At 32.8% G+C, this 26,026-nt stretch overlaps 2 protein-coding genes across 2 annotated transcripts in view; both read right to left on the bottom strand.

The window, feature by feature from the left end:
* The window catches only part of LOC144844639 (bifunctional purine biosynthesis protein ATIC-like), a 77,202-nt gene that overhangs the window by 14,576 nt on the left and 36,600 nt on the right, over positions 1–26,026 (bottom strand). The window contains exons 7-11 of the mRNA XM_078701646.1: positions 19,409–19,481; positions 10,465–10,747; positions 10,203–10,310; positions 9,992–10,077; positions 9,552–9,641 (exon numbers count right to left, since the gene is read on the bottom strand). Coding sequence (XP_078557772.1) covers positions 9,552–9,641; positions 9,992–10,077; positions 10,203–10,310; positions 10,465–10,747; positions 19,409–19,481 — 640 coding nt within the window. The remainder of the gene's footprint in view (positions 1–9,551; positions 9,642–9,991; positions 10,078–10,202; positions 10,311–10,464; positions 10,748–19,408; positions 19,482–26,026) is intronic.
* Positions 22,905–23,730, bottom strand: LOC144852758 (uncharacterized). The gene is made up of 2 exons (XM_078710724.1): positions 23,425–23,730; positions 22,905–23,185 (listed from the first exon to the last, which is right to left on the bottom strand). The coding sequence occupies exons 1-2, from the start codon at positions 23,549–23,551 to the stop codon at positions 22,905–22,907; spliced, it is 408 nt and encodes a 135-aa protein (XP_078566850.1). The 5' UTR covers positions 23,552–23,730.

Raw genomic sequence — 26,026 nt, 5'->3', positions numbered from 1 at the left:
TTAAAATGTGAAAAACAAAATGGCCACCATTTCAGACTTATTTTGGCTTATAACTTGACTTTTAAGTGACGTAGCAAGTTAAAAATGATCTCTATACCTATGTTTGTGATACTGATTATTCCAAATATATTGTTATTAAGAAGTTGTAAATATTCTATTTCAGCCGCCATATTGAAATCCAAGATGGCCTCCAAAAGGAAAATGGCAAACATGAGTTGGTGAAGTACCGATTTGATTTTACGTAGAAGAAACATTTTTTTAAGCACAGTCTGTGTACGTCTCATGGAATAATACGCATTACGCTCGGAAACAACCAAATACCAAACCAATTAAATCACTATAGTAGGGCCTATTAACAGATTTTTCAACAGCACAGAAGAAACTTGTCAAACGTATGCAAAATCATAATATATGCAGGAGTTACAATTGAAGTCTCATTTTCTATGCTTTAAATCCATTGATACAAAAAGAATTGAAATTAAGTTTAACATTACATACGTCTGGTAGGCTAAATGCTTATTATAAGTATGCAATGTATGCGGTCAGTAAAATGAATTGCAACAAAAATAAATACAGATCATTTTACACTATATTTTAAATTCTTGCAAGTTTTTGGTGCCATCCGTAATCTGAAGTTCAAAAGGCGAGTCCACTGTTATTTACGAATTCGAAAGTATTGCTAGAACATTTTTAATTTTGAAAATGGTGGTACGTCTGTGGATATGCAAATAATTAAATATTAATATTATTTAAATTAATGATTACTTTACAGTACAAAAAAATGTTTCCTTACAGTAGTAGCCATTTTTTTTACTGAAATACAATGCAAATACACAAAAATAAGATATAAAATGTGAAGCTTTTAAGTACCTTTACCTTTTTGTATACATTACATGTAATTAGGAAGCTTATAGAAGAATTATAAATTACTCAATGAGCTTATATACATTAACACTTATTTAATTGTAGGATTTTCATTACAAAAGTTTACTTGGATTGGACAGACAAAAACCAAAAACTTATTCGGCGGTATGCTTAGAATAAAAACGTAGCATCAGGTTAATGTAATGATCACCTTATTTAAACGAATAATTCGCATTCCCATCATTACAATACAGGTGACATAGCTGATGTACGATTTTACACGCTAAATGAGAGAAAACAAATAAACGTACAGCCTACACTTCAAATTTTAGAACTATATATCAATAATAGTTATAACCTACATAAATCATCCTATAAATGTTTATTTTTACAAATGGAAGTGAACTGAAGTATTCCACGACCACATGGCTTTTCTATTACTTAAAAATTGTGCCTACCCTATGGACTCACCTCTGCTGTAGTGTTTTTCTCCGTTCCTGCTTTTATAGTCAATGACGCCCTCTGGAAATACCACATTTCATAGCCTTTTGATCCAGTGGTAATTTTTAAAATATTTAATAAGTCATAATTTAATAAATATTTGGTTTACAAACTTTTTATATAGACCATGACCATCTCTGTTACAAGACTGATGTTGAGTGCAAAATTTACACCAAGTGCAAAATTCACACCAATCAGAGGTTGTACCGCGGCGTGCATAGAGGACAAACTTTTTTTGTTTGCCTTTTATATATATAGATTTATTATTATTATACTTGATTTATTAAACAATACTATATACATAGCTAGTATAATTAATATAGTAAGCAGAATATACAATTCAACAAGCTGGCAAGAAAAAGCCTAGATAGAGCTACTAGTACTAGAGTATAGGCCTAGCAGTTAATGTTAACCTGCCCTACTACTTCTATGGTAAATTTTACATGAATTATTATATTTTATCCATCCTGTAATTGGGGAGTTGCTCATGCGTATGCAATAATAATAATATAGTTATGATAAAAATAATAATTAATTTAGTCTTAAAATTATGTTTTTAAAACCCATCATATAAAATATATTTATTTTTTCTTTGCAAGTTTAAAAATATACCGCGATATCTCATTAACCCATTTTGACCCTAAAACCAGGATACCGCGATATCTCATTACCGACTAGCCGTAGAAAATGGTTCCAAATTATTCAGAATACCCCACTTTCTATTCGCTCTAATGAAAGAAAAATATCAAAACCCCATAGAAAGCCCTGTTTTGACCTTTGAACTTAAATTGGCCTGGTGATATTTACATTTATAGAAATAACATTGATCAGTAGGCGTTTATTAGCAGATTTAGCGTAAAAATACTCAGAATTCTAATTTTTGGCGCACTTGGCAGATAACCCCTTGTTATTGTCACAATCTTTTTTTTTTTTCCTATGTTCTTCTTTCTTTCCCAGAATTTTGTTGCGCGTGTATCTATAAACCTTCTCAACATAACATTGTATAACTTTATCAGTCGATTGACCTCTACTATCTGAAGATGTCATAATAAGGTTTTCGGTCCCGTCTGAGTTGCGCAGCGTAAGTTACGCGCGATTTTATGAATTTCAATGATTGATCATAGATTAAAAACTAAAAGTCATTTTGTATTGACACTTGGTGAAAATTTAAGTTATATCAAGGGCAAACTTTCTATGGATTAAAATGCGTGCGCGTTTAAAAATTAAAAATGCGAAAATTCAATTTCTAATCAACTTTCTATGCGCTTCATGTCATTTTGAGCATGTCCAAAATTCCAATTCCATTTTTACGCGTGTGTGCGCACGTGGCATTAAAAACATACTTTTTTCGCGTGAATTATGTTTTTCCAACTTTTAAACAATTTAGACTTAAAATTACATCATACGAGCATGTGGAATTGGATAATTTGCGCGCGTTTTTGATGAAAAAGTTCAAAAATTCGTCAAAATTATGCCTTTTTTTAAACAGTCATAAATTCTAAACTACACGGTGAAGTTTATTTTTTATTACATATTATGGAAGTTGATGAGTTATAGATATAGAATCATGCATCGATATGGCTAACCGGACATTGTGACGTCATCGTATGGCCACTCGAATATAAAATCGAGGATTTTTGTCTCTTCGTCATAGCTCATCACATTTAATAGAGCGCATCTCCACTTATCCGTATTCCATTTCCTCCCATTTTTTTATATTGTCTAGGCCAATCAATTATCTTTCGCACGATATACCATTTTTTAAATTGTGATGACGTCATCATGTCCAAAAGCGTCAATAACTTGGGTCACTTATTTTCACCTATTCTGCACTGTATGTAGTACGTATGCAATATATAGTGTAAACTGTATATACTTAGACGTGACACAAAATAGAGAGCACGCTAACATTTTTTCAATGGCATAATCGTTTTTCTTTGCGCAATATTCTAACGTATGACGTGCACGTGGCGTTTGCGCTGCGGATAACCTAAATCTAGTTATATTTTACTCTTATAAAAAATATATAATATTACATTTCGACCTTTGACCTTAAATTCGCAATTAAATGAATGTTAATATCTTAGCAATGGCTTGTGAAAATTTCAAATGTTCTGAAATTGCTCAGAATGTTTGTTTGTACTCAATCTAATGATACAAATTTTGTCATATCATATGACCTACAATACTTTAAATTATAACAATGATGATTTGGGTAACTAGTATGCATAAAAAGTGACCTATGACGACTTATCTGATGCAGTACACCACGCATATTAGTTCTGAAAAGAACTGTTTTGTTTCTGTACGTTTCGATCAATATGCTTTGATCGTCCACCTGACTATTAACTTAGATGGTGAAATCAATGTTAATTGTGTAATTCAAAATTCATCTACCCTAAATTTGAGTACCGGTACCTCTGAACTTAATGGATTTTCATCTAGACTCCCTAACAAGTCAAGTCCTCTAGACCCCATACCAACCTCGCTCTTGAAACAATGTGCTGATAATATAGAACCTAGTGTTGCAAAAAAATAATAATTATTTATAAGTGGGACGTTTCAATCTCAACTCAAAACTGCTGTTGTGAAGACCCCTCTACTAAGAAACCTGCATTGGATGCTAATGTGTTAGACAATTATAGACCAGTGTCCAATCTACCTGCTTTGGGTAAACTCATTGAGTATCTAGTACATGATCAATTTAGAGAACATATGGAGCGCAACGACATGATTGAGGGGTTGCAATCTGCATATAAACCTCAACGTAGTACTGAAACTACACTTTTAAAGGTTAAAACCAAAGTATTTTAAATAAGCTTAAAGAGAAGAACATTGTACTATTAGTGCTTGACCTTAACCAATGACCAATTGTGGTTGGTGCTCAATGAGATAAGACGTGTCTCACTTAACGCTCTCGCTAGGCCGATTTCCTGCAATCCATGAACATACGTGCTGGGAACATTGTTCAATTCTCCCGCCAAGCTATCGAATAAAGACACACCCTGAGCCTAGAGACCTTATCGTTACGTTTGTAATCTCAAGTATTGTTCTTGGTGCTAATTTTGATTTCGATTTACTTCTCTCATTCTGGATGTTCGTATTTTGACGATTTACTGTGGAATGTGTCTTCATGTCGGTGTTCCCGTTTAATTGTTAACGGTACGGCCAGTGTGCTTAAGGTAAGCCAACCAAGATTACTCGCTACCTTCTACTATAAAGAGTATACTATTTTAGTATAAACACTGCATTTTAACTGTGATACATACACTGTGATACTCGAGAGATAACATTTTTGGCCAACGTATTTGTTACGTTGTTGTTTATTGCACCTGTGAACATGTTTTTTTGGATGCCATTTTGTTCGATTGAAACAACCGTGACTGCGTGTTTTAGATATACGGCCAACTTGCTTAAGGTATGCCTGCAATGAATACTCGCTACCTTAGACTATGATATTTTATAGAAGCTGATTATCACTGCATTTTAACTTTTTTATCTGTTTTAACCTACTGTAATATACGCGAGATACTGATATTTGATAGTGTATTTGTTACATGCTATGCATTGTGAACTTTTTTAGTGGACGTCACCTTATTTTTAATTGGATTTTGCCATTGCTTTCTAATTTACATTTGACTTTGACCCTCTGTTTTGATTTTAGCTGTACCATTTATCTAGTACTAGCGGTACAGCGGTACTGTACAGGTCACATTCAGTGAATATGGGACCTCAAAGAACTGCCCTAGTAGTTCTTTTAATATACGTAATTTGTAAATGGATGTTCCAAAGGGAAAGCGGAATACTAGTTCAAGTCCATCGATACTGTGGTCACGCAAACAACAGTACAATACGATTCCCAAAACTGTTCAGCCTTTACATCGATTCTTTATTCGTTGTCACTACGAAGTTTAAAAAAAACACATTATCCGAAAGTACTACATCCATAAGAACAATGATCTTGCATTTATTTCGCTTTTGGTTCCCGCACTGTGTGGTGATATAGCATATAACCCCAGGCCCACCAAGGATCCATGTGGTTCTTGTACTAGGTGTCAGATCGAATCAATGCGGTATACAATGCGATGATTGCAATTACTGGTTTCATCTGAAATGTACCAACTTGTTAGAGGAAGAGTTCTATGCTTTCGCGAAATCCGTCAATAACTGGTACTGCTACCCGTGTTCTTTGCCTGAACTCGGTGACTTCTTTTTTTAAACTGAAGATACATAATCTCTAGACAGTGAATATTCTTCCGATTCTGACTCTCTGGAATTGTTTGTATATCAACGCTAGAAGCAGCAAGACTGAAAGTAAACAAGTTCAGAGACTTGGAAGTAATCCATCCAATACATGACTGTATTTTTATTACTGAAAAGTGGTTTAAAGATTCTATATCTGACACCGAAATACCTAAAATTGGTTATGTCATATATAGGAAAGACCGGATACTTAGTCCCAAAAATCCGCCAACTTTGACAACATTAGAAATGCGTTTGATAATGCCTCAGCCAGACTTGTACCTTGCCTCAAGAATTTAATAACAAACAAATTCAATGACTATATCAGTGACATGGGGTCTACAATTGAAAACAATCCAAAAAGATTTTGGTCCTTTATGAGGAACAAAACCAAATCTAAATCTCTTCCTAAAGTAATTAACCATAACGATGCTAAAGATAGGGCAACTTTATTTAACGACTATTTTTATTCGGTGTTCAGTACACTAAAGGTTTATGATGTTTTACCCGAAGCCAGTAACATAAAAGAAAATATGCCTGATCTAATTAACATAATTATTAATGAAACTGATGTTTGTGAAATACTTTTGAGCTTGGATACTTCTAAGGCTGTCGGTCCTGACGAGATCTCACCACGGGTCCTTAAAGAGTGCGCTAAACAACTCAGTACACCACTGTGTCACATTTTCAATATTTCAATGTCAACTGGACAACTGCCTGATATTTGGCTTAAAGCTAACGTGGTTCCCGTATTTAAAAAGGGCGACAAACACAAAGCCTCAAATTACCGACCCATATCCTTACTATGTATCAAAAAACAAAGTTTTCGAAAGGTTAATTTACAACGCTATTTTTCCGCACTTGAAGAATTATTTGTACGATCTACAACACAGGTTCATTAAGGGCCGTTCTACTGTTTCACAATTATTAACCATTTTTCATACAGTAAGTGAAGTTATGGATAACGCTGGTCAGGTCGATCTCGTATATCTAGATTTTTCTAAAGCGTTCGACAGTGTGTCCCACCATTTACTTCTTCACAAAATAAAATCATACGGTATTAGTGGTAATCTCCATCACTGGTTTAGGGCCTATCTTTCCAACAGAACGCAAAGGGTTGTTATCGAAGGATCGTTTTCTGATTGGCTACCTGTGATTTCAGGGGTGCCACAGAGTTCAATCCTAGGTCTCCTACTCTTCTTATTATACATAAACGACTTGCCCACGTCTACCACGAATGCAACAATTGCTCTCTTTGCAGACGATGCAAAAGGCTTGAAATCTATTAATCAAGTGACCGATTGTAATCTTTTACAAGACAATATCAATTCGTTGTACAAATGGAGTAAAACATGGGATCTATGTTTTAATCCATCTAAATGTCAAATAATATCTATTACTAGAAAACGAAACCCTGTAATATATGACTACAGGATGAATGGTATTTCTCTCGCTAGATCTGATTGTATCAATGATCTGGGGATCGAAATATCTAATCATCTGAAATGGAATGAGCACGTCACCAAAGTTGTCTCTAAATGTAATCGCAAACTTGGTATGATTAAACGGGCTATGGGTTACAATGCCCCTATCAGTATTACTAGGACGCTATTCAGCTCCCTGGTTAGAACCGACCTTGAGTATGCTAGCTCATTGTGGAGTGGCACATCCAAATGTAACATGCAACGTTTGGAAAGTGCCAAATACATTTTGAATTACCCCGATCAAGATTACAAAGAACGTCTAACCTTGCTCAATTTACTGCCCCTATCATATAGAAGAGAATATATGGATGTTAACTTCTTCCATCAATGCTTGCTTATCATGAATGATCTTAATATCAAGGATTTTGTTACATTTTCCGGAGACAATAATAGTCGTGCAACAAGATCATCTGTTGATGACCTCAATCTTACTGTTAGAAATGGTCATACTGAATCACATAAATTGATGTATTTCCAACTCATTGTTCCCATGTGGAATCGGTTAGATCAAGATACTAGAGAAGCACCTACGTCTTGCAGGTTTAAGCTAGGGGCTAAGAAATACTTTAACGACTTATTTACCAATACGTATGAAACTGGCAATATGTGCACATGGGTGTCCTGTTGTCGCTGCTGTAAATGTCGGCCAACTTAGTTTAATATTAAGTAATACAAATTTATAAATTACTTATATTTAAATATTTATTATAATGTTATAAACATTTTCATTACTCATTGTGCAATTTGGGATTGGACTGTTCTAGAGGTGTTTACCACCTGTTGGTCCCATCCTTCACTGAATGTACTCTGTTCTTTTTATATGTTATGTCTTTTTCTTTCTTTGTATGTACATTTTTGTGAGAATTTGAATAAAAAATAAAAAAATAAAAATTAACGCAGCATTTGATACATATAATTCTTTTGGAACATCTCAGAAATGAATAATGTATCTCAGATCAGGTAGAGGAGTGATTCCAGTCATATGTTGACGATCGGGACTGCCAGGAATTTGTCCCTGGATAAAAATCAAATAGATTTCAGTTGGGGTTCCACATAGTTTGGTTATTAGTCCGTCCCTTTTCACTGCGTACATGAAACCAATCACAAATATTTAAAGGGATGCTGGTGTATTGTTCATCTTTATGCTGACGACACCCACATTTATTTTACTTGTGATCCAAAATCACCAATTGAGGTCTGGTCATCTTCTGACAAACTATATAAATATGTCAATAATGTGCACTCCTGGATGCGAGCAAATGAGTTAAAATTGAATGATGCTAAAGCTTAACTAGATTTGAACTCGTCACTTTGACGATACATACGTTATAATATGAATGCCGATAATTGTAATGCCATCCTATGACATGAATTAAATATGTATAACCAATTGAAAATAGGTATATTTTTGCACAAATTTGCATTAAATTACCTATTTTTTAGCACACAATTATTAAAATTTAACATGCATGTCTGTCGTTATTTTGCAATTAAAGTTCTTAAAAATGAATTAAATCTACTACAGAAGGTATGAAAAACAAAAATCAATTGCAAAAACCACTAGACAATTTTGAAATGCTCAAAATGACCTGAAATTGAAAAATGTTATGTTTTTTTCAATTTACAAATAACTTTTGGTACCGTGGGGCAAGCATATGGAGGATTGTCAGAGATGGAGTGAGGGTTGTGGGCATGTCAGGAATGGGGGATTCGCTGTGGATCCCCTTTTTCTGTGTTAAATTCCATTCCTTTTAATGAACTTTAGATGTGAAATGACGACACACATGCACATGAAACTTGAAAATGAATATGAATGAAAAACAATGACTCCCTCAGATTTTGTGATGTCATCAAATGTCCACATAATTTTTACTCGGGGTACCCGAGTCTAGGACTTACTCATTTTCTCCTCCATCTGGACACTATTGAGTAAAAAGTGCGATTTTTAAAGTACTACTCCTCCCTTATTAGTTGTAGTATTGAGCTGGGATTTGGCATGATATACTACAGGGACATGTCCTCAAATCTATAGAGCCGGATTTTTTAATTTCAAACCGGATGCAGCCATATCACGTCTCGAAGATGGTACCGTATAGCCGTATTTGGTAGCGCGGTTATTGATGTGTATGTGACGTTACATCCGGTCTTATGACGTCATTACAGCTTCTTTCGCTGTACCCCGAGTATTGCACATTCGTGCTTGTTTAAAATAAGTTTTTCTTTATTATTTAATAGAGCACATCTTGTTTATCTGTGGCAGATTTTCTCTAAAATTTTAGTATGTTGTTTCTTAGGCAATTATTTTTCGAATGGGTTACCATCCAAATTTGTTTGCAGATTCATACATATCTTCTTTGAGTGGTTCTGTTTCTGGAGTTGAGCGATAAGTTTATGTTTGTGCCACATGATTTAATGTTCGATATACAGTTTAGAAAGTTGATTGATATGTAAAAAACTTACTTTAAGAACAAGATATTTTCCATCTTTCTTCTTAGAGAGTATTTCCAGTGCTTCAACTTCATAACCTGGGGCAATAATACCATCTGACACCTATAAAGTACATAAATACTTAACTAAAAATTTTTGGTCAAAAAAATTATACTTTGTTACACATTGGGTACTTTAGCATATAAAAAACATACACAGAATGATTTTGATGTGCTTAACAATCTGTTTTTGCAATACCTAATGGTAGAGGGTGTACTATCATTTAAATCTCAGATAAAATCTTCTGACATTCAACAAAATTAATTTTGTTTGATAGTTGTTTAGACTGACCTGCTTCAGTGTTTGGCAGAATAAACAATAAGAAAACATTTAGAGTGATCTTGAAATTGACATTTGAAAAAGTAAAAACAGAAAATAATCTACTAATCACATTTAGGAAAATAACAGTTTACCTCTCTTGAAATAATCTTTGCTGTTGGAATATCACAGATATCAGAGAGTGCAACAAAGTCACCGAATGAAGACATTCTATCAGCTCCTATACAAAATAGATCTTTTAAATTATATTCATTTTCATAGAGTAGTATCTTGCATAACTATCTGTACATTAATACATAATAAATATTGGTAGATTTGGATGGGAACCGATTTTATCCAACTTACCACGAGCCCTAGCATAGGCAGTTGCCAAAGGTGTCAACTTGTCATGCATGTCAGAAACCATGCATAATTTAGCTTGCTCAATGCTTAATTCAACACCAACAGCAGCACCTAAAATTAAAAAGATATACATAATCTTAACATACATTTCCCCTTAGGGAAGCATGTAGTTGAAAAGTGTAACATCCGAGTCCACAGCGCAATATACAATCAGATGTGTTACTGATGCTGATACTGAAACATAAATGAAATGAAAGTAACTTACCTGCTGGGCTAACATGTTTAAAAGAGGCAGCCGCAGGTAAATCTAGGGCTTTCTTCAATTCCTTTACCAACTGCCATGAATTTAATGCATCACACATATTAATAAAGCCTGCAGATCCATTAAGAACTTTCACAGGCAGTTGTGATTCAAAAGTGAAGACTTCAGCTGGTTTCTGATGAGGGTTCATGCCATACCGCAAGGACATATGAGATACTCCTTCGCAATATTCTCTTTGAAAATAATTGCAGATTGCATGATCATAGAGAGCTGTGTGATTAAAAGCCTACAAAGAAAGATATTTTTTAGGTATTCAAACCTTCAACAGTAGTTCAAACCAAAAAATGTAAAAATTTCTCCTTTAACCCCTTCACTGTGCAGCATTAGTCCAACGTCTGTTAGTAATATTTATATAAGGTGATTTTTTAATAAGTTGCAAAAAAATACTAAATGAGATAATTTTGTAATTATTTTTGTGGTGTGTGGTGGGCAAAAGGTTGTTCTATGGATGAGAGTTAAAAAAAAGCTAATTTGCATATTAATGATGTCATATAACATCATTACAGCTATTTTGGATTTCCTGTTTTTTATCAATTCAATGATAAACATTTTTTTTCCTATAAAAAACTATAGAGGGTGGTAAATATTATAGGCAAATACGATGTTTAAGGGTTAAAAACAATTTCTAAATTATTATCATTATTAAAATATTAATATTATACGTTAATGGCTTGACTAACTTGAATCAACTTTTTACAAGAAGTTTTAATGAATAAGTTTACTCCATTCAACTTTTCTTATGATGTCACTGCCATTTCAATATTACAGTCTATTCACATTTCATTTTCGTATGTTAAATTTCCATTTTCTACTTTTTTTGTTATTTTTTTACACTTCTCTATTTTAACCTTTACAGGGATACAAATTAGCTTTTTCACTTGGTAGCACTATCAAATTTTTATGATGGCTCATAATAATTTTTTTTAGTAGCACCTGATCAACTTCGTTCATCGACAACTAACCCCCCTTCTCCCAACAGCGCAGATTCGAAGGGAAGGGAGACCGGTAATTTATAGGTAGTTTCAATCTATTTCTGAGCACATAAAAATTCCACCCAGAAAATGCAATTATTTTGGGTTACGGCACTGGCACTTATAATTATATTCAAGAAAGATCTATTCTTCTTACAGTACAGAAAGAAATTACTGCTTCGTATCTACGCGTACACATAGGTAGATCGTAGGTCAATTGTTCTTTGAACGTAACCTACGTATGAAGTATTATTCGTAGCAGCCTACGATGTATTGTTTATGAAATGATAATTATCTACGCGTCGATCGTAGGGTGGTTCGTAGGGTTAGTAAACACAATTGTCATCGCCTTTAGAAGCATAGACAATGCAAACAAACAATGTATTGTTCGCTAATTAAAATCCTAGCCGACGAGATGACATCGGGCCCGTGGCCCTCACAGCTCACGCAGATAGAGTTTCGGCGGCCTACACTATATAAATGATTTAATCCTACCTTGGGTTGGCGAATTATAAAAACAACGACACCTAGGCTAGGACACCAACAAAATATATGCAAAATAAATATATATTCCATGTTAAGATTTAACATAGGCGTTTTAAATTATTATTATTATTATTACAACATGTGTAAAGAAAAAGGCCCGACCAGAATTTGGAGGGGAAAAACATGCGAGTCGTGGGAACAACTTTCATGTCATGTGACACAAAATCCAGGCACACGATCTTAATTACTGTTTTGTAGCCACCTAGTCTGGGTTCCAGACGGAGTTTTGTTTTGGCGTTTCATACGTATACTACTTGAGTTTGGATTTTCAGACAAAAATCAAAATAAAAACAGATAAATAAAAAAACGACAATGAATGCAGACTTGGGGCAAGTCTAGTTGCCACCCCTCCTACCGAGTAAAAAAACAAGTGAGAGATTTGCGGTAAAACAGAGACTATCACGTTTCATGCCATGTGACCAAAAAAACTAGGTCTGTATTAATTACGGTCTTCTGTCGGCAGTCTTTTTGAGCGACCGACTGAACGTTCCGATACTATATTTAGAATGAATTTTGTACGATCTTTTTTGTCGGCATCGTTTCTGGAACGACTGGACGTTCGCTATATTATTTTTATTAGTTGGCATAGTTCATTGTGTTGGATGTGTCTCTACGTTTACATCGTGAGAAATTCATATTCGCCGTTGAGTAGGTAAACACCCACGAAGGAATTGGTTACAATTAAAAAATATTATATTATATATTTTTTAGTAACGTACAACTTGGTACTCCGCCAGTAAAAATTAACACATTAATTTTCAAACCTTGTTACTTTACTAAGAACATTGTCTATTATTTATACTGCCTAAAAAATGCTGATGGCTGCGCGGCGACAATCCTTTGTATCTGCCGCACCCGCTCTGGCTAACTTCTGTGTACGCACGGCGGTACAATTGTTTTATACAATTCCTTCTTTTAGTAACCATATACAGTATTAAGGTTCAACGGATTTGTGTAGGTATGCACTATCAAGTCAAATATTACAATATAAAGTGCATGTCAACTGATTTGTGTAGGTATGGGTATACAGATATACCAAAAAAAAGTAAGGAAGAATAGGGGGTGGGGAAATTCTTTTTTTTTGTGTTAAAGGTCATTGACCTTCTTTAAAAATACTAAAAATTGTATCTTCGCAACAAAGTATGATATTAGGTTGATCTTGATGTCAAAATGCACAGAACTATACTAGAAATGAACCACAAATAAAATTGGTCCACTATGACTATATCTTCACTGTTACAAATGAGGTCAAAGGTTAATATACCCATTTTTGCCATTTACTGACCAACCATACTTAAACAGAGACTCTTCCTTGTCACCTATAACTATTTTAGATATATCATAGAGGCCATCAGCATCTCCGTCATCTTCTGCTTGACACACACAGATATTGTGATGCATAAGCTCAGTAGTTATCATCTTGATTAGTGAAGATTTGTTCTTTTCATTTGCTAGAAAGACCTCCCTGTCGCAAGAAATGATCAATTCTGGTGTTATTCGTAGTGTCTGAGAAACCTTTTTCCCTGCCATCCGACGTTTATGTTCGTGGTCTTTTGTTGAAGGTTTATTCTCATAGCCATCGAAGACTACTGTGACATTTTACACCCCAGTTGTCATAGTAGCACAAAACATGGATATACTGTACTAGTATTATCATCGGCCTGGCAACTGTTTTAATCTATTTCTACAATCAGATGCTGATAGCCTCTATGATATATCTAAATAGTTATAGGTGACAAGGAAGAGTTTCTGTTTAAGTATTGTTGGTCTGGAAACGACACAGTTTCTTTCATTTATGGCCACACCAAATGTGCAATCTATAAATGCAAGTTTCCCATTACTGTCTACACTACATTTATGAATATGCGGTCGACTGATAACGCCATCCAAACAGCAGGGTTAATAGCAATGCAGGTTACAAATATGGAAGCGAAAATACACTTCTCGAAAAGGCTCGTTATGATAAGTTTTAAAAACAAGCAGCAAAGGGTAAAATTGACCCAGACCGTCTACCACCAACAGAAAATGCAGCTACACAGCACTCTTTTCGGTTTTGTGGTCTGGAAACATCTGAACACATCCATTCTTGAGCCTGTTGGAAGAGGATGGGATGGAGTATGGTCGAAGCGGCCGCCAACCAAAGCGGCCGCCAGTTTAATATCGTCATTTGTATGGAACGCCATGTGCGCTTTAAACTTTGATTGTCGTTGTCAACGCCATGGCCTATGGCGAGTTGAGTTACAGCTGTATGTATGGTCAAACCAATAAATATAAGCCAAATCATGTACTATCGAATCTTTATATTTCTATAATAATTAAGTTTGCCTGCCGATAAATCAATGTATATTTTATTTGTATTTTAATATTAAATATATAATACTAAATATATTTACATATACTATCGAATCATTAATAATTTACGCTTCCATCATAATCTACGTACTATTGAACCGTTATATCTCATTTACGATTTATTTATTTATTTGTATCTCTTTTTTTAAAAAATACATTGGCAGTGAAGGGAAAAATAACGTTGACCTGATGTTTCTCGAGCACTCTCCTATTGAATCTTTATACAGTATTGCATTAATAATTCACGTACGGTATTGCCGAATATTTACATACTATCGAATCTTTATACAGTATTGCAATAATTTACGTACGGTATTGCCGAATCGTTATATCTCATTTACATACTATCGAGTCTTTATACAGTATTGCATTATTCACGTACGGTATTGCCGAATCTTTATATCTCATTTAAATACTATCGAATCTTATACAGTATTGCAATAATTTACGTACGGTATTGCCGAATCGTTATATCTCATTTACATACTATCGAATCTTTATACAGTATTGCATTATTTACGTACGGTATTGCCGAATATTTATATCTAATTTACTCTACTATCGAATCTTTATACAGTACAGTATTGCATTAATAATTTACGTACGGTATTGCCGAATCGTACGGTATTGCCGAATATTTACATACTATCGAATCTTTATACAGTATTGCAATAATTTACGTACGGTATTGCCGAATCGTTATATCTCATTTACATACTATCGAATCTTTATACAGTATTGCATTATTTACGTACGGTATTGCCGAATATTTATATCTAATTTACTTTACTATCGAATCTTTATACAGTACAGTATTGCATTAATAATTTACGTACGGTATTGCCGAATCTTTATATCTCTATCTATCGAATCTTGTTTTTTTTATTGATTAGTAATAGGGTGTGTTATACATTAAGTGTTATTCCATTGTAATACATTGTTTGTGTTTTCAATAAAGCAACATGGGGACGAAAACGCGACCTTCTACAGCACTATTCCTGGCCGGCCGCCAGTCGAGTTTTTAGCAGAAATTCGCGTAATTATTACAGACACTTGCATCTTATTTTAGTATTTAAAACTCATTTTAAATTGATCAATATTTATATATCTGAAGGTATAAAATAATTTAGGACATTAAATAAATACATTGATGTCATCATGTTATTGCAATTAAATGATTGCGAACACTACTACTACAGTAGTTACCTTACTAATTAATTAATATACAATAACAAATATATATATATTATTTTGATATACTTTATTGAAAAAATATATATATTATTCTTAATAATTGGCTTATATATTATATTAATATACAATACAAACACCACAATGTATTTTATTGACTTTATTAAACATATATCATTTAGAACAGTTAAAGCAAGTATTAAATCATCGATTCGCCATTTCGTTTAAAAGAACGTATCACATTCAATCTGTAAAAAAAGAGAATAAATTACATAGTAATGTAGATTGTTATTTACGTCCCAGGTAAAGAAAACCTGTCGAAACAATGACAATCAAAGATTACAAAACAACGACAATCAAAGCGCACACGGCGTTCCATATAAATTACCGTTATTGAACTAGCGGCCGCTTTGGTTGGCGGCCGCTTCGACTGGATAGTAAACAGAAATCTAAGGCCGAAAATGATTACATGTAGTATCACACCAGATGCTCTTCTAAAAGGAATATGCTAAAACTGCAAAGAAGGCCATAGGCAGTGTGGACTGAAAGGACTGAAATGCAGCTGTATTAAGGCAGGATTGTCATGTGTTTCTGCATATGGGGTGTGCTGTGGGCACTGCTCGAATGGTTCAAGTGCAAACGAACCTAGTGATGAAGAGGAAACCGATTACCAATAAGTAACATGTGTATCATTACTATCATTATGTATGTATTATGTATTATATACAGGTATCAATCATTTAACACAATCTGTTAAATGACCTTTATTCCAAAAACAAAACCATGTTCCAACTTGTTTTCTCTCAGACCTGATAATAATAATTTAGTGAGTGTTTTTTTTATTATAATATAATGCAATACTGGACAGGATGGACTGTCCTAATTTATGTGTAAAACACAAAAATGGGTATATTAACCGTTGACCTCATTTTTTAACGGTGAAGATATAGTCATAGTGGACCAATTTTATTTGTGGTTCATTTCTAGTATAGTTCTGTGCATTTTGACACCAAGATCAACCTTATATCATACTTCGTTGCGAAGATAAAATTTTTAGCATTTTTAAAGGTCACTGACTTTTAACACGAAAAAAAAGAATCCTATCCTTCCTTACTTTTTTTTTGGTATATCTGTATACCCATACCCACACAAATCCGTTGAAATCAGCTTCTTTGCAATTTTTTTGCAGATGTACCATTAATTTGGTTAATATATGGTTACTATTTAAAAAACGGAGGTGATTTTCCACGAGGTTTGTGTGCGTGCGTCAGGCAGCATGCAATAAATGGACGAACTTCCAATCACAACGAGTGTAAAATGTTTAGTGGCTTTGCACGCTTGAATGAACCTGACTCTGTGGCGGCGGTGACCTGTGCTGGAAACTCCTTGATGGGTGGGCCTTCCGTAGTAGAGAGACTGATTCAATTACAACAGTGTTGAAATAGGGACAACACACCTGACTTCAGTTTGAAACAACTCGCACAAGCAGACGACCTATTCTAATTCAGTCGCAACCAGAAAAATGAGGTCGCAAATACGACCAAATACCCCTTAATTTGCAGCCCTGCTTTATAGCACTACACAGCAAAAAATAAAAGTATATATGTTCTTTCGTTTCAGAAATAGCTATCTAAACATGTTCATATAATTTGTATATACTCATTTTTTCTATAAAAAACTATCTAAATAGCTATCTAAACACGTTCATATAATTTGTATACACTCATATGATTATAAATAGTATCTGTTTTCTCCTTTTTTTTCTGCTTTTTACACGTCTCCTGTTAAATATAACTCTTTTGCATTAACAGATTAATACTGAACCAATATTAAGTGTATGTATACAGTATACAAATAACCATAAAACTTATGTACATAATATAATACATTTTTAAAATACAGTATATTTTGGAAACGTATGTCACTTATAAGTTACAACATGCCTAGTGTGTGCATATCTTTTAAAATAAATTTAAACTTAATCCAGGGATTCTGGCATACAGGTTTATTAAGCTCAGTTCGAATTTTGATTATGTATATGACATACAGGAGTTCCTTGAACGAGCTACTGCTGTTATCTAACTTTTTAAATATATTGTCAATTTGATTCCACAGTATGTGATTATGTCTACAATAATAAAGCATAATGTTTTTCGTCTTCAATGACTCCACAATTGTTACAATTTCCAGTTTTAGAGTTGTAGGTACGATTGTATTTAGTAATTTATAATTCAATTGGGCAAATTTCATCATCATCATCACACCACTTGATATCTTCGTTAAATACTGTACGTTATTCCATATAAGTATGCTTTTCGGTGGAATAAAATAATTAACAAAGTTAGAATAAACATCTTTTGTTCTCATCTTAATTATATTGTTGATAGTCTATTCTAGATTTACATTCATATATTGGTTCATATTATTATGTTTAATTATACTTAACCACTCTTTTGGAATATCGTTTTTGTTAATACGTAGTTGTATAAGTATTTCTCCAATTTAATTAAAACCTGCATCTATCCAGTTCTCTGGTCAAATATTATATATATTGTAATATAGTGATAAGAACTTTAACTGTATACAGTTGGGGAGCCGCGTTATTACCATGACTTTTCAACAATTGGAAAAGTCTAGGGGCTAAATACACTATACTTATGAAAGCTATTAGTCTAGGGGCTAAATACACTATACTTATGAAAGCTATTAGTCTAGGGGCTAAATACACTATACTTATGAAAGCTATTAGTCTAGGGGCTAAATACACTATACTTATGAAAGCTATTAGTCTAGGGGCTAAATACACTATACTTCATAGGGCCTGTTTCTGCTGCAACTGCTCAAAATACGGTATAAAAATACGGTATAAAATACGGTATTTTTTAGTACCCTGTTTCTGCTAACAATACTTCTTGGGTGGTCGTGTTAAATTTCATCCTTTTTACCCAAATTGCCATTCATTTATTTGGTCGATAATTAAAAGTCGCAATAAAGGAAGTTTTACACCTCACTTTCAACAGGCTAGCCCTAGTGATAGATATGTTGTGAGAGCACAGAAAACATCGTAATGGGGACAAGTAATTCGTTCCCTCCCCGAGTTATTGTCTTTTGCAATGTTGTACTGCTTTCGCAGGCTCTTCAGCTTTGTGTTTACTTGCTTTGGAGACTAGTCTAGTCCGTACTCTTGCTTTATTTTTTTAGAAATGTCTTCATAAATGTGGTTGTCCCTTTTATTACCTTTTAGCTGGCCGACATTTTAGCTTCCCCACACAGATTTATATAGTAAATACTGTGACGTCTTCGCTCCACATTTTCGGCGAATATATCTATACACGTGTGTAAAACAGCTGACAGCAACAGAAAATAAAAACACGATGTTGACCTCATGTCGCAGGTCAAAAAAAATACGGTATTTTTTTTTTGGCAGCAGAAAAGGGTACAAAAAATACAGTATAAATTTGTAAATACCGTATTTTATCCACAATTTTTAAAATACGCTATACAAAATATGGTATACAAAATATGGTATTTTTTTTATGAGCGCAGTTTCTGCTGCTAAAAAAATACGGTATAAATACGGTATTCAAAAAATATCGTATAAAATACGGTATTTTCTTGGCAGCAGAAACAGGGCCATAGATTGCTAAATTGTAATATACCATCTTTAGAATAATATTATTAAGGAAAGGCATGGCTTTGAAAAAATAAGAGAAATCAAAATATTGTTATTAAACATATAAATCATAGTGTTCTTTCCAAAAAAAACATTTAAAAAAATGCTGTATACTTTGAATGATTTTACAAGGTTTTGAATAAAATTGGCATACCTTTACTGCAAGCAATTTTCTTGTTTCTGGCAAAGTGTCTTTAGATTCACTTGAAGACATCTCGGCTATTACTCTTTAAAAACAAACAATTTTCTCGAATAACAGTTAAAGAACAAAAAACTGAAACAATTTTCTCTTTATAAAATGACAAAATAAATGGTTAAATTCAACCAAAAATCAATTGGCTGGTAGCCAATTTGACTATTTTTTTGCTTTAAATTACAGTTTTTTTAGGTATAGTCAATAAGTAAGTAAGAAAATGCATTTTCTTTTCGATCCAATTTTTGGTCAAAATGGATAACTTTTAGGTGACATTAAAATGGCATATTGAACAAAAAAATTTTTCAAGAATTATTTTTTTAAGGGGGACATACATCTTTAATAGTTTATCTTGAAAATATTCTTAATTTGCTTTGTAACCCCATCTTGAAAATATGAAAGAAGAAAGGATTTTTACCCATCATTAATAAAAATAATAATAATAAATTCATACAAAAACATTTTTCAAGTATTATTTTTTTATTACAAATAAATTACATAAAAAATAAATATAAATTATAAAATAATTCTCGAAACAAGATATTTGAAATTAAGGTCAGAGTTTGTATTATTATTTTTTTTAATTATATTATTAAGCTATTAAAAAATGTTTATCGATTATCTCTAATATCAAATTTATACCATTTTTAAAGTGTACTAAAATTGAAAAAATTCCCCCATTTTCGGTGATGCGTTACCAATGCGGCTTTTCAACTGCAATGCACAGTGCCATTTTGATGAGTCAATGAAATATTGTGCCCGCAATATCGGGTGTCTAGAAAACTTAGATATCTGACTTTTCTAGATCTAGAAAACTCATATCTGACTTTTCTAGATCTAGAAAACTCAGATATCAATATCATCAGATCATCAAATGATTGGTTGGTAGGTCATTTGGATCATTCCATTATTAATCAGAAGGTAGGTCATTTAAAATACTAGAGTATTATTAAACTGATTACTGTGTACGTTTTCTTACTAATATTTTAACATGTAGAAGCGGCCTACGGCTTAAATCATAAAGAAAATACAGTGCATGTTACCATTAAAATGTAGGCTTAAAAATTAGGTATGTACGAGTTGGTGTGGGTACAAGTTGATTGAGGTACGAGTTAGCCAAGTTGGGAATAGGTACAAGTTGACCATTTCTAGCCTAGTAGGGCCAGGGGCGGATTGCAATAAAGGTCTTAACGGCGGTCTTAGACTTAAGCCTAGGCTTTATACCGCCCTCAATGGAGGTCTTAGAATAAAGCCTCTTGCAATATAAAGTCTAAGCCTACGAGAGGACGTTTCGCGGTCTTAGATTCTAAAGATTCTTTGTTTGTAGGAATTCATGAATCAACAGCTTGCCGAATTGTAAGGCAAGTTTCACTGGCCTTACAGAGACATATGAATGAGTATGTGTTTTTCCCGATGGATGCAGCAAGCATTAGGGAAACAAAAATTAAATTTCACGACATATCTGGTTTCCCAAATGTCATTGGAGCGGTTGATGGCACTCATGTCCGGATACAAGCTCCAACAGTTGACGAATTTGTTTATGTTAACAGAAAAGGATATCATAGCCTGAACATCCAAGTCGTATGTGACGCAAACATGCGATTCACAAATTGTGTAGTGCGTTGGCCCGGTTCAACGCACGATTCCAGAATTTTTAGAGAGAGTGGTATTGGCGTAGCTTTTGAAAATGGTGAAATGCCAGAAGGATATTTGTTGGGGGATTCTGGGTATGCTTTACGGCCATTTCTGTTGACACCCTTTATAAATCCAATTACTCGGGAAGAACGAAGGTATAACAATGTACATTCCATAACAAGAAGTATTGTCGAGAGGACAATAGGTGCATGGAAAAGGCGGTTTCGGTGCATGCACGAAGAAAACTGTATGCAGCCTCACAGAACCTGCGCTGTGGTAGCAGCAACAATGGTCCTTCATAATATGGCTCGTAATTTGGGTTTACCAGAAATTGAAAATGAAGAGGATATTGATATAGGGGATGCAGGGCAGCGCAATGAACAAATTGAAGACAACAATGGACGTGCAATCAGGCAGATGGTTGCAAATGCAATTGCTAATTAAATTTGCAAAAAAATGTTTATACTGTATAAATGTTAAAGATGTATTGTCCCCCAAAATCATGAAAAATAAAGATTTTTAAAATCGGACTTTGAATAGGCCATTTTGCAGTTTAAATAAAGTTGTTCACTTCCATAAGAAAAAAAACGGGGAAAAAAAATTATTTCACCTATAAAAAGACAAAATAAACAGTTAAATTACCCAAAAACTCATTGTCTTCCAGACAATTTGACCATTTTTTGCTTTAAATTACATTTTTCTCAGGTAAATACATTTTTTTCAGACCCAATTTTTTGTGAGAGTGAATAACTATTATGTGACATTGAAATAACATATTCAAAAAAAAAATTTAAAAAAATATTTTTTTAGGGGGACAATATATCTTTAAAGGTTTATTAGATTCAATTTTTAATTAAAATAATTGTGGCGCTGTCATAACAGCATCATCATTGTACATAATACAGGTATTAATATATTAAATACAGTATATTTAAATTGTATATAAATTGTAATTTATATATAATATATTAAAGATTTGTAAATTATTTGTAAACACCCATAGAAATTTAATGAATTACTCATTAAATACAGTATTTATATATAAATTGTACTTTATATATAATATATTAGAGATTGTTAAATTATTTGTAAACACCAATAGAAATTTAATGAATTACTCATTAAATACAGTATATTTAAATTGTATATAAATTGTAATTTATATATAATATATTAAAGATTGTTAATTATTTGTAAACACCCATAGAAATTTAATGAATTATTCATTAAATACAGTATTTATATATAAATTGTACTTTATATATAATATATTAGAGATTGTTAAATTATTTGTAAACACCAATAGAAATTTAATGAATTACTCATTAAATACAGTATTTATATATAAATTGTAATTTATATATAATATATTAGAGATTGTTAATTATTTGTAAACACCAATAGAAATTTAATGAATGACTCATTAAATACAGTGTCAGTATTTATATATAAATTGTAATTTATATATAATATATTAGAGATTGTTAATTATTTGTAAACACCAATAGAAATTTAATGAATGACTCATTAAATACAGTATTTAAATTATATATAAATTGTAATTTATATATAATATATTAGAGATTGTTAATTATTTGTAAACACCAATAGAAATTTAATGAATGACTCATTAAATACAGTATTTATATATAAATTGTAATTTATATATAATATATTAGAGATTGTTAATTATTTGTAAACACCAATAGAAATTTAATGAATTATTCATTAAATACAGTATATTTAAATTGTATATAAATTGTAATTTATATATAATATATTAAAGATTTGCAAATTATTTGTAAACACCAAATTTAATTAATTATTCTTCAAAAATTGTAACTTGGGACTGCAATACAGCTAGCTCTAATTCACACTTCTGTGTTGCAACTTTGTAGTATTTGGCCTCTTCATTTAGTTTAATTTTCTCCAATTCAATTTTCTCAACTTTCTTCTGAGCTAATACCGTCTGCCACTTTAAAAAAGATTGGTATGCGTCATCATCATCACCATGTTTTGTTCTTTTCCTCATCGGTTCTGCTGGTTCTTGAGATGTCGAGGCCGAGGGAATATTGGTAGGGAGCTCTAATAATGATGATGGTCCTTAAAATAAATGAAACTCATTTATTATCGTCATTTGCTATTTTATAAAAAATATTTAAAATTAATAATAATATTATTATTGTTTACAACTATGTTAACAATGTTTGCAATACATAGGCATTGAATTTAAAATTTGAATTAGTACACCTGTGACCAAATTCATAACAAATAGGCCTAGGACCTCTAGGCTTATGAATATGCCTAGGCCTAGGCTAGCCCTATTAAAAAAAAATACACACCTGCTGCAGCTGATGATAGTGCTGACCGACTCCCAATTGAACTTTCCACTCCACTGGATAAACCAGCAAACAAACTGGAGTCTTCCCCACCGTATACATTGATAACCATTTCACTGCATTTCGGCATAACAAATTGTGGACCCCCTCCAGTAGGAGGATTTTTTTGACGATTCAGGTCTTTTTTGGCATCTGCCAATAAATTTTTCCATTTTTTTTTAATTTCGTCGACGGTTCGATTAACCTCACCATTTACGGCATTTACACTACTTAAAACCTCTTTCCATGCCTCAGCCTTTGAGTGCAACGAAACTCTTGACGAAAATTTTGAGTTCAAAATGTCTTTTTTGTATGAGAAAGCTTCTATAAAGGCATATTTTTTCAGTTTTGGTGAACGTCGGCCTACGCTTGTTGTCCATCGTCGCGTTATTACTATACTACAACTAGGCCGCCTATTAATAACTCCCGAGTCGTTTGTCAGTAGTCAGACGATAAAACGAAGGGAAAATCCCCGCGCGATACCGTAACATAAAATAGTACAATCAAGAGTCTTTTCATTTTTTTAAAGCTTTAATAATTAATATATAATGCGGATCTCCCACAATGATTTATTCATCGAATTAACCAAATAGTGATATAAAGAAAAAAAAATTTAAACATCGGCGATCACTAGACTAGGCCTACTCTACTAAATACTGACCGCCTAGGCTAGTTAAGTTTAGTCTAGGCTAGGAAATGTAAACAAAGCTAGGCTATTTAATTTGGCCTGGCTACAGTTTAGGCCTCTTTATTACTGTAGTTAGTACTACTACTTAAAGAAGTTCAGTATACAAAGTTGTCTTGATTTAAAAATGATAGAATTAGTATTTCAGTGATTTAAAAAACATATATTCAATTCTTACTGTACTCAGGCTAGATAGTTATTAATTATAAATAATATTCAAATAATAACAATGATTATTATTATAAAATTGTATACGTTATTTAAGCAGAATTGCTTTTATTTTAATTAAATAATGAAATATTCTGCATCCTAATATTTGTTTACAACAAACAAATACTGTATAAATTAAAATTGTTAACCTTAAATATAAAGGCCCCATGGAAACACTATATATAATAATACTGGTACTAAAATTCTTCAGCATGAATCTAAAACAAAATTACAATACCAATCAATTCATTTTCAATTCAACTTTATTTCAGACTGAACTGTCCATATGGAACAATACAAAAATTACAAATTCCAAAAAAAAGGAGTTAACCAATATTAAATAAACATCAACGACTAGGCCTACTATCTAATAATAATTTATAAGGGAGGGAGGAGGTAGGTAGTGGTGTATAAATTAAACTTGTTAGAAAAACATTAAAAAACAAGTGCAAGTAGAACACATTATTAATATTATGAATATTATTATTAATATTAGTTTAAACCAATTAACAATGTCAAGTAACATGCATACCTTAATTCTTTTATTTACTGCTTAGCTTTGCCATTCCATTAAATATATATCCATGTTTTGTAGTACTCTGTAGGCTAGGCCTAGTAGTGTAGTGTCAACATAGGCTGATGATGAATCTGTAATTACTTGCTACTATCTAGGCCCTACTACTACTAGGCCTACTACTACTAGTACTATAATATTATTACAGTACAATTTAGTACACAGCCATGCAGTAATATTATTTTGATTCTCAGTCAATGTTTGTTTCGTACAGCATTTTGGCAATATCATCGTTGTAAATTGCTGCAAAAAATTACACACAAAGTTCATGATGAAATAGTATAATCCAGATGTATGTAAAAAATCATACTACTAGCTGAGCCTTGCTTGGCCTTCAACAAAAGTGAAACAGGCCTAGTAGTATAATTCGTTGTTTTCCATCTTTATCTATTCTCTGACTGTTGAACTTGTTGAAGTAGGCCTCATACACATTTGTCTAAAAAGGAAAGCATATATTATTATAAATAATAATAAATATTATATAGTATAGGTATACTACTATCGTATTACAGTATATATAATATAATATAATGTGAAATATTATTAATTGGCCAGTCTATTATTATAGGTCTATATACTCTACAGGCTAGATAGTACATTTGCCGGCTACACATGCATAATAATAAGTGGAATTTAATCTTGAATGAAAGGTTAGGCCTACACTAATTCATTAGGCCCGCCTAGCTAGGCCACGGGCTGTATTATATGCAGTACAGTACTACTATAATACTACTAGCTAGGCCTAGATAGACTAGAGGAGCCTAGGCATAGAGTAAAGTAGTAGTAATAAACAATATAAAACTTACTAATTAGGCCTATATGTAATTAATATTCAGCCGTCAGTGGTATAAAAATGTGTTTCGATTTTGTTCTAATATTTCGTTTACACACACACCTCCTTATTAAAATCCACACGTGCAACGTACACGGTTGCGGGGTCTCATAAATATTCATAAATCATCCCTTTTTTGTAGTAAATGGCGTGTTGTTATTGGTTGTTAGAAAAGTCATTTAATGATTGATAGCACTTTCTCGCGCGAGTTTTACCCACGTGTTATTTTGTCTATAGCTTGAGGGCGTTTATCTATTTACGATAG

Source organism: Antedon bifida, chromosome 1, assembly GCF_963402885.1.
Source record: "Antedon bifida chromosome 1, ecAntBifi1.1, whole genome shotgun sequence".
Taxonomy (NCBI): domain Eukaryota; kingdom Metazoa; phylum Echinodermata; class Crinoidea; order Comatulida; family Antedonidae; genus Antedon; species Antedon bifida.
This window is presented reverse-complemented; position numbering and strand designations above follow the sequence as displayed.

What these genes read in the sequence shown, in the direction of transcription:
- LOC144852758 (XM_078710724.1), bottom strand. Translation starts at nt 23,551, where the DNA reads ATGCCGAAATGCAGTGAAATGGTTATCAATGTATACGGTGGGGAAGAC. An exon ending in ACTATCATCAGCTGCAGCAG is followed by an intron (nt 23,186 to 23,424) that starts GTGTGTATTTTT and finishes ATTTATTTTAAG; the next exon opens with GACCATCATCATTATTAGAG.